The sequence below is a fragment of the Eleutherodactylus coqui genome, chromosome 1 (assembly GCF_035609145.1).
Source record: "Eleutherodactylus coqui strain aEleCoq1 chromosome 1, aEleCoq1.hap1, whole genome shotgun sequence".
Lineage (NCBI taxonomy): Eukaryota > Metazoa > Chordata > Amphibia > Anura > Eleutherodactylidae > Eleutherodactylus > Eleutherodactylus coqui.
In genome coordinates, this window is record NC_089837.1 from 480,054,695 (window position 1) to 480,071,467 (window position 16,773).

Consider the following 16,773-nt stretch of genomic DNA (forward strand, 5'->3'; position numbering starts at 1 on the left):
GAAATGTTCTATTTTTGTCCGTTTTCAGCTATGCGTCGCCCGTGAAAATAAATGGGCAGTGGTTTCAGGTTGATACCCTGATAGCAGCCCTACTCCCAAAAGCTACACTACGTGAAAAAAAGAGGAGATTGAACCAATCAGTTCATCAAGCACTAGGTCGGCCAATCAATGAATGGCTGTGATTGATGCATCGAGCGCTAGGTCGGACTGGCTGAGCCTGCAGTTCAGCCAATCAGAGCAATCTCTCACTGAAGGTGGGATTTCAAACCCTGCTACCATCAAGAGATGCTGTCGGCAATGACAAGTGCTGCTGAAACTGCAGTAAATGCAGCGTTGAAAACCGCACGTTTTTGCAAACGCCTGTGTGAGGGAGGCCTTAGGTTACATGGATTTATAAGTCATATTTCAATAAGACATGTAGAGACCATTTTTAAGTGGAGGTAATATGACACTAATGCTGCCGAGGAGAAGTGAACATCTGCCCAAGCAACAAGGTTTGAGCCACTCAGTTGCTGTTACTAGCTGGCTCCAAACCCCCCCAGAGCAGGGCAAGAGGTGAAGTAAACACAAATTTGACGGGAAAGCTCTCAGCCAAGCAGCAGTCAATAGGGCAGCTCAGTGCTAATGATTTTGCATTTGGTACAGTGTTTCCATGTTTTGTGCACCCCATCAGTTTCAAAAGACAAGTTCTTCAAGAACTGCTTCTACTGGAGCAGTCACATACTAGCTGATCAGTATATGGATGCTGTGCTAGGCAAGGTTAGGGTGGTCACTTTATATTCTGGGGGCCCAGACCATTTGCACTTTGGCCTTGACATACAGTATTATCTAATAGTTAAAGCATAGGCATAAGAGCATAGTTGTATTATTGTTAGCAATAATTTATAGCTAGTGCTCACACAATAGAATAGTGATTTCACAGGAGAGAACCGGGCTAATGCGCACAGTGATGTCACCGCTAAGAGCTAAGGCACACACCAAAGTCAGAGAAGAGAGAACACAGGAATTTCTAAATTAAAGGCTAAAGGCTGGTTTAGACACAACGATTATCGCTTAAAAAAAATCTTTTGAGCGATAATTGTGGTGTTTTTTTTTTTTTTTTTTTTTTTTTTACAGAGCAAGGTGATCGCTCAAACGTTGAGCGATCACCTTGCACTCCAAGCGGAGGATGCAGAAGACAAGCGAGGTGTCTTCTGCATCCAGCTGTTCCCTGCTCGCAGCGCCCAGCTGTTATACAGTGATGTCACAGCTAAGAGCTAAGGCATACACCAAAGTCAGATAAGAGAACACAGTAGGGTCACCGCTAACGCACGCAGTGGTGTCAAAAAAAAATACAGTCATGTCATACCTAAGAGATAATGCACACAATATAATAGACAAATATACATTGCAAATAATTTCTGCTGAGGACGTGGCCTTCCCTTCCAATCCATGTTACATCTGTATACACTTCACGTTAGTAATGCAGCATCTGATTGATGCCATCCATCGCCATCGGGAATACATGAACTAACACTACAGAGCCGCAGGGTTTATCCTGAACTTGGCCGGACACAAAGGGTTTGTACTAGAGATAAGCGAGCATACTCGCTAAGGGCAATTACTCGATCGAGGATTGCCCTTAGCGAGTACCTGGCCGCTCGGAAGAAAAGGTTCGGCTGCCGGCGCGGGCGAGAGGTGAGTTGCGGCAGTGAGCAGGGGGGAGAGGGAGATCTCCCCTCCGTTCCTCCCTGCTCTCCCCGCCCGCCACCGGCAGCCGAACCTTTTCTTCTGAGCGGGCAGGTACTCGCTAAGGGCAATGCTCGATCGAGTAATTGCCCTAAGAGAGTATGCTCGCTCGTCTCTAGTTTGTACTTGTTATTAACATGAATATGGTCATTAGTAAGCATAAAGAATAAAAATACACACTATTAATAAAAAAAAATGACACATTAAAAATGTTTAATCATACTTGCAACTCCCAAAAGGAAAAAAATAACCATATTAAAAGAAAAAAAAGGAAGTTCTTTTCAGAAGCCATTTCAGTCAGATTTCATCCATGTAGCATATACAGGTCTGGGAGGTGATAGCCTGAGCAGATGACAGTCTATATTAGGAACGGTCAAGCTGGAATGGTAGATGCTGCCAGTTCCTTCCCCGACAAGGGAAAGATCACATTTATTAAATGGGACAGTCATAAATATGAATTTCCTGGTCGTCTCCAGCGGAGACAATTTTTGATCCGTTCCTATTGTACTGGACACCCCAAACCTAAGGAAAAACAAATGACAGGTTTTGCAAGTTACTAGAATCCACTTCTAAAGAATAACATATTTCGGCAAGAGTAAGTTGTCCATAGCAGGCAGATTTCACCTTATCAGAGAATAAAAAGCTCACTAAGTGGTTAGTACTATTGACGTATATACATACCTTTAAAAAAAAACAAACAAAAAAAAAAAACAAAACTATTTCTGCACCACAGAAAGTTTGTCTTTGTTGCCCAAAGCAACCAATCACAGCGCAGCTTTCAGTTTACCTCCGTAGTAGAAGAAATGAAAGCTGCGCTGTGATTATTTACTATGGGCAACAAAGACGGATTTTCTTTTAGAACACTTTCATAAGAGTTTGGTATCGGACTACTTTTTTGTGGCACGACCTGCACATAAAACTCAGGGACCTTGTTACTGCCTAAGATTACAATTCTTGATATTAAGATTGCCCATTCCAATTAATGCCTAGATAGCAGTCAGCAAAACAAACGTTATTACCCCTGATCCCAGATAGGTTCGGACAAGCATGCATATGTTCTTAAAGGGATATTCTGAGCACAGACTAACATTTTAAAATCTAATGTACGTCACCACAATAAGTCACTGTGTAATCGGTTCACTGTTCCCGGTCTAGCTACTTCCTTCATTTTCTATCTGTCACACGACCCTCCGCCTGAAAAATATCTCCACTTCCTCTGATATCTTGTCTGCATTTGCTGCTTCCCCCTCCGCATAGATCTATATTAAACCCCAGTTTGGCACGAACAACCAATGAGGTTGAATCAGGGAACCCAAACAACCAATGAGGTTGAACCACACAAGCCAAACAACCAATGACATTGCTGGAATTGCGAATCAGAACCAATGAGGTTGCTGGAATTGCTGCATAGTGCCGAACTGGGGTTTAATACAGATATATGCTTCCCCTCCTATACATAGCCTTCAACTTCCTGTGAGCAGTGCATGATGGGAGGAGAGGAACAGAAGCACTGCGCTGTATTGTCATATGCAATTCAGAGTGCCGGAAGGTCTGGTCTGTCTCTGAATGAGGGAGGTTGGTGCTAGTAAGTTGTAGGAGCTGTGGGCAGAGCTACAGCGCTGGCCGGTGAACAAGCTCAATGCATGCTGGTAAGTCTGTTGCTGTGTTTACTTCGGAAGCGATGCATGTAAACACAGTGGCAGATCAGCGGCTGCTCGGGACGAAGAAGAGGGTCGGGAGTGGCAGAGAAAAAGTTACAAATTGCTGCTACTTAGCTGTACCTCCCAGATTTCAACATTTTCATAATTTCTATTTTGTGCTCAGAAAACCCCTTCATGACCAGATTTAGAAGTGTGAGTGCAATATTGGTCCAAGAAACTCAGACTGTTATTGCATTTGTAAAAATGCGATTCTCACTGTGTGATGCGATTTGCAAGAAAAGGTCATCGCAAGCAAGTGATTCACATGTTTCTTTAATAGGAAAATGTAAAAGTTGCACTGCACACTCGCATGTACATATGAATGCGATGTGATGGTTAACACGCCCATAGCAAATAATGGGTGAATTTTTTGCGATGTCACAGAAAAATAGAACACATTGCATTTTTTCCTTCCCGCAGCATCGGTTCTATTTCTGTGCGAGCTTTAGACTTCTCACAATACACAGAACCTGCATGGGAAGAATCACCTGCGCAAATACAGCCTACTAGGGAGAGAGAAATAAGCTGCTACCAGACACCTCTGGCAGAAGCTTATCCCCTGTCCAAGCGAAGAATCTGGGGTCAGAAACGCTCTTTTCTCCTTAGGGAGAGCAACTATATACTATAAACTAAGTGAGGAGACTCAAATGGCCACGCACGCTCCTCTGGGTAATATGCAAATAAGGGAGATGGAATAAATCCTCCACAGTGCCACCTACTGTACACTGATGATGGGCAATAACCCGGAAACAGCTGTATGTACATGGAGTCTGGCTTTGCTTTTGATTCCCAGTCATTGTAAGAAGACTTGTATAAAAAGTCCCACTTTGACTCGAAGGAATGCTGCCTTTCAATAGGTGGCACTGTGGAGGATTTATTCCATCTCCCTTATTAGCGAAGAATCTGACTTGCCAAAACCCAACATGTCTGATTCTTATTTCCCAAGACACGGTTAGCAAGATCCAGTCAAGATCAGATATATAGGCACCTTAACTCCAGTGGAACTAATATTACACACCCTGCATAACACACGCTCACTGCTCTTCCTGCAGCTCCCAGTTAGTATATCTCATAACATGCAATAAATGTCACCTGGTAAGCTCATTTGCAGGAAGAAAATTACCGCAGTTTGAAGTAGTCTGAGAACAAAACAAGACTTTTCATTGTGTTACCTGTTCTTGATGGTCAAAGAAAGTATGTACACATGTCCTGCTGGCAACATCCCAGACCTTTACGCTTTTGTCTGATGAGCTACAGAGATATGATAGATGAGTACTTGTTAACAGCCATAGACCCTGCCCCCCCTCTCACCCCTCACACTGATGTATTGCATACAGGGAAGCATTCCTACCTGGAAACAAAGTGAGCGTCATCAGGAGAGAAATCCACATTCAGCACCCAGGAGCCGTGCCCACTGAGCGTTCCAGCCAAACTAGCGTGTTGTCTAATAGGAGAAATATAAAAGTGACACTTTGTATTACGTATATTATTCCACTTTAACATATGTAACCTAACATACTAAATTAATTACCTGAAAGCGCTGCAGAATACCGTATATACTCGAGTACAAAATGCCCCCCCTCGGCTTATACTCGAGTCAGGGAAGGGTTAGAGAAGGAAAAAAAAAAAAAACACAACATCCATACTCTCCTCCCAGTCGGTGGTGCAGAAAGCTGCTTAAATTTCTGTGTTCCTGGCGGCGGTGCGGCAAGCTGCTTAAATTCTCCCCGCTGTCATCCCCCGCCGTCCTCTCTGCTCGGCTCTGTCATCCCCCGCCATCAGGCTGTGAATGATCGAGTGCCGGCTGTGAACCGCATGCAAGATGCTTTAGAATTCTCCCTGCAAGGCTTTCAAAACCCCCGCCGTCAGCACTGTGATTGGCCGGTGCTCGATCCAATCACAGCACTTTTAGCGAGGGATAACAGAGCCAAGCAGAGACGGGATGACAGCGGGGAGAATTTGAAATTGAAGCAGCTTTCCGCACCGCCGCTGGGAACACAGATGCTGGCTGGGAGGGGAGTATGGAGGTTTGTTTTTTTTTTTACCCGGTATATACTCAAGTATAGCTCGGCTTATAATCTAGTCAATAGGTTTTCCCAGTTTTTTGTGGTAAAACGTATTGACTCTGCTTATACTCTAGTCTGCTAATACTTGAGCATATACAGTAAGTAGGCACTATACAAATAGGATACTATATATAAAAATAATTTTCTATTTAGAAAAAGATGGCAGGACCATTGTACAAGGCTAGCACCTTGTATCTCGCGTCACTCTTGTACCTCCCCCCTCCCCCATTGCCTTCTTGATTGTAAACTTTTGTGATTAGGACCCACACTCCTATTGTTTAGTTTGCTACTTTCTGTAATGTCAGATTCTGTATAGTGCTGGGAAATATATTGGCAATATATAAAGATTATCCTCATCATCATGGACAGCAGTATGCTGCACAAGACAAATAGCAATAAGATATCAAGGAAAATATGGTCTCCATCTAGTAAAAAGCCCCAACTCACACATCGTAGATCTTTATATAGCCGTCGTCAGAGCCCGTCACCAGCAGCTGAGAATCTGGAGAGAACGTTAATGATCTGATGGGCATAGCATGTCCTGCAGGGGAAAAAAGAAAGTAGAAAAATATTAAAAATCTCATTCTGTAGATTTCTAAAGAGGAAATTTAATAGAGAGATTATAGAGAACCATTAAAAGTATAAAAAAACAACAACAACTTTTTGGAACGTTGATAAACCTCTCGAGGTCAGGGCTCATGGATGCCTCTGTATTTAACAGAAGACTATCCCTGGAGATATAGGGTCTCCTTTTAGTACCAATGTGGGGAAAAAAAACAAAAAAAAAACTTGAGCAAAAATTTTTCTTCAATATGGAAATCTGCATCTAAAAAAACCCCACAACCTTTGTAGCATGGTGGACTTGTTTGCCTGCTCAGAAGCCCCTCTATACAAACAGCAAAGCGCAGTAGTAGCTGGTGGCCAGGGTGGGAGCTGCTGTGCATGTACTCCAGACATCCCAACCGCCTAGCAAATCATCATACTTGGGGTTAGCATTACACAAGTTCAAGCCATCTCCTCTCCGCAGCAGAGGCAATCGGCTCCCCTAGCAACGAGCAGCCAACAGGTAACCAAGATAAAAAGGGGCATTTTGGAAACAGACAAGGCATTGGTGACTGCTTCAGTTTCCCATTTGCAGCACATTGGGATGGGGTCTCTGAGATATGAATTCCCTTTAACCCCTTAAGTACACGGCCTATTTTGGCGTTGAGGATTTTCATCTCCACTTTTCAAAAGCCATAACTTTTTTATTTTTCCGCCGACGCGGCCGTATACTTTTTTTCTGCAGGCCGGTACAATTACAACGATAGCAAAATATAATTTTTAAGGTTTTTCCACATTTGCATAATAAAAACGTTTGGTTTTTTTCAAAAGTTATTTTTACATTGCTGCGTTCAAAGTCCCATAACGTAGCAACCCATCGGCCCTCCGTGATTACATCGCTGGGGTCTGATGACTGTTCGGAAGCGTCCAAACTACAGCACATAGGCAATTAATCTTGTGTATTAGCTCTGGGTACCTGCCTCATTGCTATGCGATGCATTGCTATACCTGCAAACCTTCGCGGTCATACGCAATACAGTTAAGTGAGGTATGCAGGGTCACCGGCTGGGCTCACAGCCTGAATCAGCTGTGGGCCTTATGCATGCAGAATCAGACCCGGTCGTGTGAAGTCGACCTTAGGACTTATTCAGACGAACGTATATCGGCCGGGTATTCACGACGAACGATATACAGCGTCCCTCTCTACAGGGGAGGAGGCTAGAAGAGTCGGGAGCAGTGACTGGATGGAGCTAAGGTTCGGGTTTGCAGGGAGGGGGGTGGGCGTAGCAATGCCCCCGCCCCACCCCTATCCATTGATCATAAATCTGACCCTTTGTAGCAAATAGGCCACAAAACCTGCAACAGTAATTCTGCATGCATTTTTTTGCTACAGATTTAATTTTGCCAACTTTGTAAACTTTTTGTGATGTGTGTGAAGTCACCTTTACAGCAAACACAGAAAGTGGGGGGAACGGCTGATGTCTTGGGAGACAGAACATTACTTATTACTATTAAAAACTGAGAAGTGTATTAAGAGGCAAAAGAGGCTTAAAAGGACAGATAAGATAGTCTGAGCTTGAGCACAGAAAGACCCCCCTTTCTCAAACACCTCCAGCTAGACACACATGCATAGCTATATCCTCCCATCCACATAACCCTGTCATAGTTTCCCACACAGCAACACTTGACTAGTAAACAACCCACACAAATCAGTGATACCTGGAAAATGGAACTGTACCTCCGTTGTTTTGTTGGTTATATATAATTTCCCCCTCCCATTCTTATTTTTTCCCCTATTCCCTTATATTCTTTCATTCCTGATTTTCTTTATGTATGAAAAAACTGTTAATAAAAACATAAATTATAAAAAAAAATAAAAAAAATAGGCTTGAAAGGAGAGAAGGAAATTAGTGGAGAAATGGAGTTTTTTTCATATTTTATGTGACCGTTGAGTGTTCTTTAATGTATCTTGATAAGAGCCTCTTACCTTCCAGCGTGTGGAGAAGTTTTCCAGTGGCAATATCAAAGATATTGATAATTCCATCTATGGCACCACTAGCCAAATATTTTCCATCTGGGCTCTGTAATTAAAAAAAGGGGGGTGTCAAAACAAAGTCGAAAAGCACGTGTCAGATGGCTTACCGTAAGCTTAATCTTTAAGAAGATGTAAGACTTAAAAAAAAACAAAAAAAACCACAACTTACATAAGCAATACTAAGGATAAACTTTCCTCTGGTGTCCAGGGAATATTCTTTCTTTCCAGTTTCTACACCAAATATGTTGACTTTTCCCACATGACTTCCGGTAGCCAAATGCTGCGAATCCGGTGAAAAGGCAACAGACCAAGCATCCACTGGAGGGAAGCAGGATATAGAGCCGTTAGACTACATGTGTGCATCTCCTTCCACAGATAAAATAGCCCCCATTAATAAAGGCTACTATGTGAACTAAATGCTGACAGTCTAAGCTTCATACCTGGTCCGGCATCGATGGACCGAATCTGCTTGCCAGACTCCAGGTCCCACAACCGGATGTGAGCGTCCAAAGAACTGGAGGCTGCAATGTTACCATCGGGACTCACACCCACAGATACCACTCCTAGCTGGTGGTTTTCAAGTGTCCATTGTAGTTCTAAGCGCTCATCAGACCTGCAGGAAAGGAAACACATAGTAACCCTTTAAGGACCAGACACTTTAGGGATTTCACCCATGCTGTGGTTATAATGCTCTATTTTTTTTCCTTCAGCTGCCCAAATTACTTTTGTCGCATTTTTTTTCTGTGAGATAGTGTTTTGGGTTTTTTAAAATATCTTTTTCAGTTTTTGTTTCCGTTTTTTGTTTTAAGCTAAACAAAAAACCCAGCTTTTAAAAAAAAAAAAAAAAAAAAAACTTAGAATTTTTTTAATTCGTGAATTTATGCTAAAATAAAGTATAGGAAAGGGTTCCTCATTTTGTTTTGATATATAACATGTATGGTTTTGGATTACAGGGCGCATATGGTGACAGTTTTGGTTGGCTTTGGGTTATTATTTTTTTATGTATATATTTTTATTTTATTCTGTAATTTTGTTTTACCTTTTTATGCAATTATTTTTTTTTTCATTTATGTCCCCCATGACGTCACATAAAACCTTTGGGGACATTCACATTTTATTTATTTATTTTTTTTAATTTGACACATTTCCACTGTAGCTGAGGCATCCATAGGCAGAGCTGTTCAGGGTTTGCGAGACCCTGTAGCTCTGCTGTGACAGGGGATCCCAGCCGCCGGCTAACATAATGGAAGAAAGATTTTCACTTTCACTCTTTAGTACATAGCACTCATTGAGCGTTGCGTACTAAAGAAAGAAGATGGCTTAAAAACCCCTCCTGCCTTCTCCCACAGATTCTCAGCTGCCACTAGCAGCTGACAACCCGACAGGCTTTTGATTATTGCAGAAGCAGAGGCTTTCAACCCCTGCCGTATTTTTACTATTGGGTGGGTATAAAGCCCAGGACCAAGCGCCGTAAATTTACTATGCTCGGTCCTAAATGAAGTTATCTTCATGACCCATGTCAACCATGTTATCTTTTATGTGGGACACATTAAGCTTTATTATGGTACCAAAATGGAAATCAGATCGTCTTAAAGTTTTAAAAAAACTGCGCAGAAAGTAAAAAAAAAATTAAAAAAAATTATATATATTAATTTAACAAACATTTTCCTTTACATTTGTAGGTGGGTTGACCAAGTAAACAGGCAATGTGGCTACACCACCGAGGACAAACAATTCTATTTTACGTCTACCTTGTAGCTCATCAGTAACTTGCATATGTGATCACTTTACCATCAAAAGGAGGATGGTATTCGCACTCTTACCTTGCAGCACTGGGGTCCTTGATTCAAAACCCACCAATGCCATCTGCATACTAAAAGGTGAGCTTAGACTGCGAACCTCAATGGGGACATCAAGTGCTGTACAGCGCTGCAGAATAAGGACGCATCCAACTATACTTGTCTCATCTCCTGGATTATTTATACCAGTGTTCCCCAACTCCAGTCCTCAGGGACCGCCAACAGGTCATGTTTTCAGGATTTCCTCAGTGTTGCACAGGTGATGTAATTATGGTCGGTCCCTCAGACATTACCACAGGTGTTCTTACTATAGGATATCCTGAAAACATGACCTGTTGGTGGTCCCTGAGGTCTGGAGTTGGGGACCCCTGATTTATACGATATCTGCTTGCTTTAATTGAAATGCTCTTTAACACATACATAGATTTTCTGAGTGTAGAGCAGTATATGCAGTAACCCATGCACCATAATTACATAAGCAATTGTCCTCGTATATTCAGATGCCCGAGAGGTCGTGCCAGCGATAATCAGTGCTTTTAACATAGGAACGAGCATAACTGACTGAATGGAGGCAGAGCGGGCCGAGAATCGCGGGAATCTGAACGATAATCGTTCCGTGTAAAAGCACCTTAAGACGGCCCTCCTTAAAAGGAGCTGAACTATTCATCAGCAGGGGTCCATCGGGTGCTCTCACTGCAGACAGCGCTGGTAGCAGCAGTGCTGTACATACTGCAGCAGCCCAGATTGGTATAGCAGGTCCACCTGGGCCTGCAGTACCAACCTGGGTGCTGCATAATGGACAGAGCTGTCTGCTTCCGGCTCTGTCTGCAGTGACAGCAGGCCCGATATCAACTGTCAGGGATCCTGAGCGGCGGACCTCCGTTGGTCAACTTTTGATGACCTATCCTGAGGATAATTCATCAATAGTTAAGTCCCAGAAAACCCCTTTAAAATTTTCTAACCACGCTGGATTTGGATCTTAATAGCTTACCATTTCCAAACCTTCACCAAATCATCTAGGGAGCCACTAATTACAGTTTCTGCTCCATCGTTCCTATTCTTTCCCCATGCTACAGACCATATGGCATCACTATGGGCTGAAATGAAAAAAAAAAAAAGTAACAAGTGTGACAACATGCTTTCTAACAAAAGTTTAGGATTGAAAAGTATTGTCCCATCTGCACCTTTGGGGCATCATATGGTTGGAGAGACAACCCAACAGACCAGCCCAAATACAAATATCTACTAGGAATGTGGCTACTATCCTGTGAAAGGGTTACTTTAACCCTTTCCAATTCACTGTCTGACGTCTGAAGACATTATGATTTAAGGCTGTACAGCTCCGATGTTGGAAGACGTCCATCGGGGTTCCCTTACTGTATATTGCCAGCCTCTCTGCTGTCGGAGCCTATCCAACGTGTCACCTCATGCAGTACTGGCTTTAGCCAGCAGATAGCGCCATTTTATAACGGCAGAAAAAGAGTAAGCCCCCTAGGAAAATCAGGATACAAATTGGATTGGAAAGGGTTAAAAGGAAAAGTTTGGATAATACGGGGTCAGAAGGAGAGGTGCAGGACGCAGGGATTCTTCCTTTGGCAGTGCACCGCTCCCTCGGGTTTTGTAGCGGACATAATAATGTTTTTTTCCGGGAGGATCGCTTTAAATGTACGTGCATACACAATTCTTATTTATAAGTATTTACAATAAATGTTGCACTGGATGAAGTTTATGTCTGGAACTTGGGTTTTGGGAATATGAGCAGCACTGCAGTCCTGGGCTCCAACCCAACCAAGGACAACATCTGCATAATGCTTGCATGTGTAATCTCAGATTGTGTCACACATCCCAAAATATATATTAAATGGCTTCCTGTAAAATTGGCCCATTTGTCTGAGATAGGGGCAGTAGATTGGGACAGGGGCTGTTGTGAGTAATGACAATCTCTTACAGCACTGTGGTACATGTTGGGCAATATTAACATATTATTATAGGAGCTACTTTTCTGTGACCGATCCTTTTGAAAACACAAAGGACGACTCCGTCCCTGGGAGCTTACCTTGCTCTTGCTTGTAGAGGATACTATACTGTAGAAAGGAAAAGACAACACCAAGATTAGGAATATAATGCACAGGAGCTTTTCAGGAACACAATAAACTCTGGACTATGCTAAGGGGAATCAGGGACGCCACGAGCCGGCGTCCAAAGATGGAACTTCCCTTTCAAGGAGTTTTCGAAACTATGATTAAAAAAAACTAAGAAAAAAACCCATCATAAGTGGTTCATAATATGAGGCCTCAAGTCCATGGGCGGGTCAGATTCCGCATGCAGAAGGCTGTAGCGGAAACCGACCCTGCCTGCAGCCGCGGACCGTGCTTACCTGTTCGTGTCTTCACTGCGGAAGCGCAGACAGCCTGCTGCCGCACATGCTCAGTAAATATTTTTTTTTTTTAAAGTCTCTTGCTCTTCCGCAGCCCGTCCACAATTCAATTGCGGACAGGCCATGGATTGGACAGCTTTCATTGACTTCAATGGAAGCTGACTGTGTGGGAACTGCAGCGTAATGGAGCATGCTGCGATTTGTTTTCCAGGCCAAAGGGTCCACAAAATAAATCCGCATGCTTTAATTAAGCTGTTGACGTCTCCCTACGGGCGGATCTAATTTGCCCGTGGACATAGGGCCTGAAACTGTACTTCTAATTATAAACAACTATCCTTAAAGCCGCCTGCACACGGGCGGAAATCCCGCGGCGGGATTTCCGCCGCTCAAAGCCTGCATAGGAGTGCATTACAATACGCACTCCTATGCAGACGGCCGCGGTTTGGAAGCGCGAAATGTCGCGTGGCAAACAAACCGCGGCATGTCCTATTTTTGTTCGGGGAGCCTCGCACAGAAACGTCACTCACCCGGCCGCCGGCTCCGGTCTGCGCATGCGCCGGCAGCCAGCACATGAAAGAGCCGGGGCCACCGGGCGTGGGTGAGTACGCGCTCGTCTCTGCAGGCGCTCAGGTCGGGTCTCGCGGCGAGAATTCTCGCTGCCGGATCCGACCCGCTCGTCTGCAGGCGGCCTAAATCAACAGTATAGACAAATATAAGACACTTGGTAACATACCGGTATTATAAGAGAAACATGCCTATTTCTACACTTATCACAGCTACACTGCTCAGTACAGCTGTAGAAGGTCCACCATGCTGCTGCTCCTGAGGCTGCGCTACAGAAAGTACGATGAGCAGGATTTCATCTTCCATCTGTGTACCCTCAATGGGAGATGACATACCAGCTAGATTCCTGCTCCTCCCCCCTCTCCATAGACCTCTATCTACAGATGTAATCTGATCTCTCAGCTGAAACTGCATTGTCTTTGGAGACGGATTTTATCGGTGAATTCGGAGAGATCAGTTTGAAGGGAGAGAGGAGAAAAAAAAAAAGCTTCATTTTATGTAATAATTTATGTTTCCAAGTTACTTATAATCACTTGTCCTACTGATTTCTGGAAAGAGGTTTATAGTTTGAGCTACACATGAAAATTAAGTTACCTTTAAACGGTGTGCTTAAAGCTCGAATTGGAAACAACAAATTTGGGCGATAGTCAACCTGTGTACAAGCGGCCGCCAACAGGACATTGAGTGACAAATCGCTCGTTTGTCAGAGTTGTTTGGTTTTTGGCTCATCTTTTGACAGATTAAAACTACAGTGATACCTTGGGTTCAGAGTGCCCCAGCTTACAAGTTTTTGACATGAGATCAGGCTCTCGCCCGAATTTTAGCTATGATTTAAGCACAAGAAATTGGTTACGAGTCGTGCTCGCAATGGGCTGCCGGCATCCCCTGCAGTGATTTTTGAGGAAGGACTTTAAATATAAGCCCTTCCCTGAAAATCATCCCTAGCTGTAGTAAAAAAATATCTACTCACCTGTCCGCCGCTGCCGGGGCTCAGGCGCGAACCGCTGCTTGTTCTCCCTGCATTTTTAATCCCTGCCTGCTGAAAAGATTCATAGTAATGCAGGGAGACCAAGCGGCGGCTAGAGGCACCTGAGCCCCGGCAGACAGGTGAGAGTGTGTGTATAGATTTTTTTTTACTACAGCTAGGGATGGGCTTATATTTACGATCCGGAACGGATTAATGGCTTTTTCATTCATTTCAACGGGGAAAACAATAATAATATTGATTTGACTTACGAGTGTTTTGGGTTAAGAGCTCCGTCACGGAACAAATTAAACTCTTAACCCAAGGCACCAATGTATATATAAAAGAAAATAACTCTGAAGATCCCTTTAAGGAAAATGTCTATTATAAATCTTGCTTACACCACGATTATCTGCCTCAGTCTATGGCCCCCTGCATAGGGTGGAAATTCTGGTGGAAACACCGCGGCGGTATTTCCCGCCTGTGCCCGCCTGCATAGGATTGCATTGCAAAACACAATCCTAGGCAGATGGCTAGGAAAACAAATCGTGGCATGTTCTATTTCTGTGCGGGCCTCACAGAGGCCCGCTCAGAAACTTCACTAGTGAGGCGAAGGGTCCGCTCTGTGCACGCGCCAGCAGATCACGGAGCAGAGCATTCTCACAGCGGGATCCAGCCCGGCCATCTGTAGGAGGCCTATGCGTGATAACAGGAAGTAGCGGGGTTCTGTGATGACAGCAGCAGGAGTGGCACTAAGGCTGGGTTCACACGGGGCGGATTTGTGGCAGAAATTCTGTCTGGAATTTCGCCGCAGCAAATCCGCCTGCGGGTGCTAATCCCGGGATTAGCTAGCCATGTAGACGAGATTTCTCAGAAATCTCGTCCACACGGGACGGCAAATCCACTGCGGCAAAGCTGGCAGAAGCCGACACTGCGGTGCGGATTAGCCGGCCGCAGCATGCTCATTCTTTTTCTTCCTCCGCTGCGGCCGCGCTCTCCTCTATGGGAGCGCCGGCCGCAGCGGAAGAGCAAGCGGCCGGGCTGCTTCAAAACCCGCAGCTGAGTGCCGCGTGTTTTGAAGCAGCGCTTCTCCCTGCGGAAATCTCGCGGCTTTTCGCTGCAGCCAAACCGCGAGATTTCCACCAGGATTCTGCTGTGTGGGAACCCAGCCTAAGGAGGGGGGGGGGGGGGGGGGGGAGGAATTTACACGCAGCAAGAAATGGTTTGCCTGTGCGAATTACAGAACAATCTTATTTATTCTTTTAACAGCATCGTTCAGTTTGCTGCACCGTTGACCGAGAACGATCGGTAATGAAATGGAATGATTGGCGAACGAACCAACTATGACTTCCATGCTGGCATCGTTGGCCGCGTTTGTACTGAACGGTTATCAAATACGAACAATCCAGTAATTCATTTTTTTTTAACACTAATTGTTACGCGCATATAATAATATATATATATATATATAATGTATACATAACACTTAAATACAAAATAATATATATAATTGTTTTAATTGTGGGTCATTAACCCCTTAGTGACCACGCAATAGTCTTTACGTCCTGCCGTCGCAGGACGTGTATGGAGGGAGATAGCACTGCTATACGGTGAGATCGGGGGAGCCATGCGGGCGTTATGGCAGCCAGGGTCCTTCTGAAAGGCCCCAGGGCTGTCATGGCAGAATGCCTATCTAGCTATCCCCGTGGGGTGGCTTGATAGGCTGCCTGTCAGATCTAAGTATCGCTAGTTGTGATCCTTCAGGAGGACTATAAGAAAAAGTGAAAACAAAGTTTAATTAATTTTTTTTTTTAAGTAATAAAAAGGCCAAAAAAACCCTTTTGCCATATTTACAATAAAAAAAAAAAAAATCTAACCAATAAAAGAAAAATACATATTTGGTATCGTAAATCTGCGTTCGTAACAGTCCATTCTATCAAAGTAACGCATTATTTACTGTGCAGCGTGAACGTCGTCCAAAAAAAAAAAAAAAAAAAAAACATAAAAAACAGATGCACTTTTTTGGTCACACTGTTGCCAAGAAAAAAAAAATCTAATAAAAAAAGCAATCAAAAAGTCCCATGTGTTCCAAAATGGTACCAACGAAAACTGCTGGACGTACCGCCCAAAATGAGCCCTCACACAACTACATCGACGGAAAAAAGAAAAAAAGTCATTGTGCGCAAAAGATGGTGACAGAAAATAATTTTTAAAAATTAAATCTCTTAAAAAAAATATTAAGTAGTACAAAAAAAAAAGCATTTCTAGTATTTGGAAGCCCCTTTAAGCTGCGGACTGCAGCTCTAGCACGTCCTATCACAGGCTGTGTGTACAGATGACTTACCTGCGTGCTCATGTCCGGGCGTCAGAGGGACCTGCAAGACACAAGAAGGCCGGTTACTCCCCGCCGCACGGCACGCACCCAGCGCCGCACGCTGCTTCCTACCTGCTGTCTGTATGTCGTTGCTACTTAGCGGTCTCCAAGTTCCAGCGCTGACATAAATGTCGCGGTCAGATGACGTCAGCACGGAGCTTTGAGGAGGGCAACGCGTTCACAGCCAACAGAGATCACGTGGCCAAGAAGGGGTGGCGCTTAATGATGACGCAAGTCTGTGGGCAGCGCTCTTGTGGACGCTGCCAGGAATACTGATGGGAGAACTAGTGCAAAACTAGAATGCGGAAGTAGCCCCCTGCCTGCTTGTATAGTGTATAGATTAGGGATAAAGGCAATGTGACTCCATCATCTGCTTCCAGATAGACCTCTAAGGGACCATTCACACGAGACGGAATTACAGCGCCGCACTAACCGCACTACCACGCTCCCATTGATTTTAATGGGGCTTCTCTGACCGGAACTCCAAAGCGGCGATTCTAACGCTATATGTTCTATTTTCGCACGTTTCAGCGCTTCTTAACGCACTCTGTCACAATGATGGGCTGCATTAAAAAGTGCAGTAAAACGCGACTGCACGAGTTCAACATTTCGGTAAAAATCGT

The 16,773-nt window shown here is 44.1% G+C and overlaps 1 protein-coding gene across 1 annotated transcript; it reads right to left on the minus strand.

Annotated features, from left to right (window-relative positions):
* Positions 1-1,924: 1,924 nt before the first annotated feature.
* SKIC8 (SKI8 subunit of superkiller complex) lies at positions 1,925-16,351 on the minus strand. Its single transcript, XM_066585440.1, has 11 exons — positions 16,223-16,351; positions 16,121-16,151; positions 11,928-11,955; positions 10,863-10,968; positions 8,513-8,685; positions 8,242-8,390; positions 8,025-8,118; positions 5,942-6,035; positions 4,780-4,872; positions 4,601-4,679; positions 1,925-2,250 (listed from the first exon to the last, which is right to left on the minus strand). The coding sequence occupies exons 2-11, from the start codon at positions 16,130-16,132 to the stop codon at positions 2,161-2,163; spliced, it is 918 nt and encodes a 305-aa protein (XP_066441537.1). The 5' UTR covers positions 16,133-16,151; positions 16,223-16,351; the 3' UTR covers positions 1,925-2,160.
* Positions 16,352-16,773: the final 422 nt, after the last annotated feature.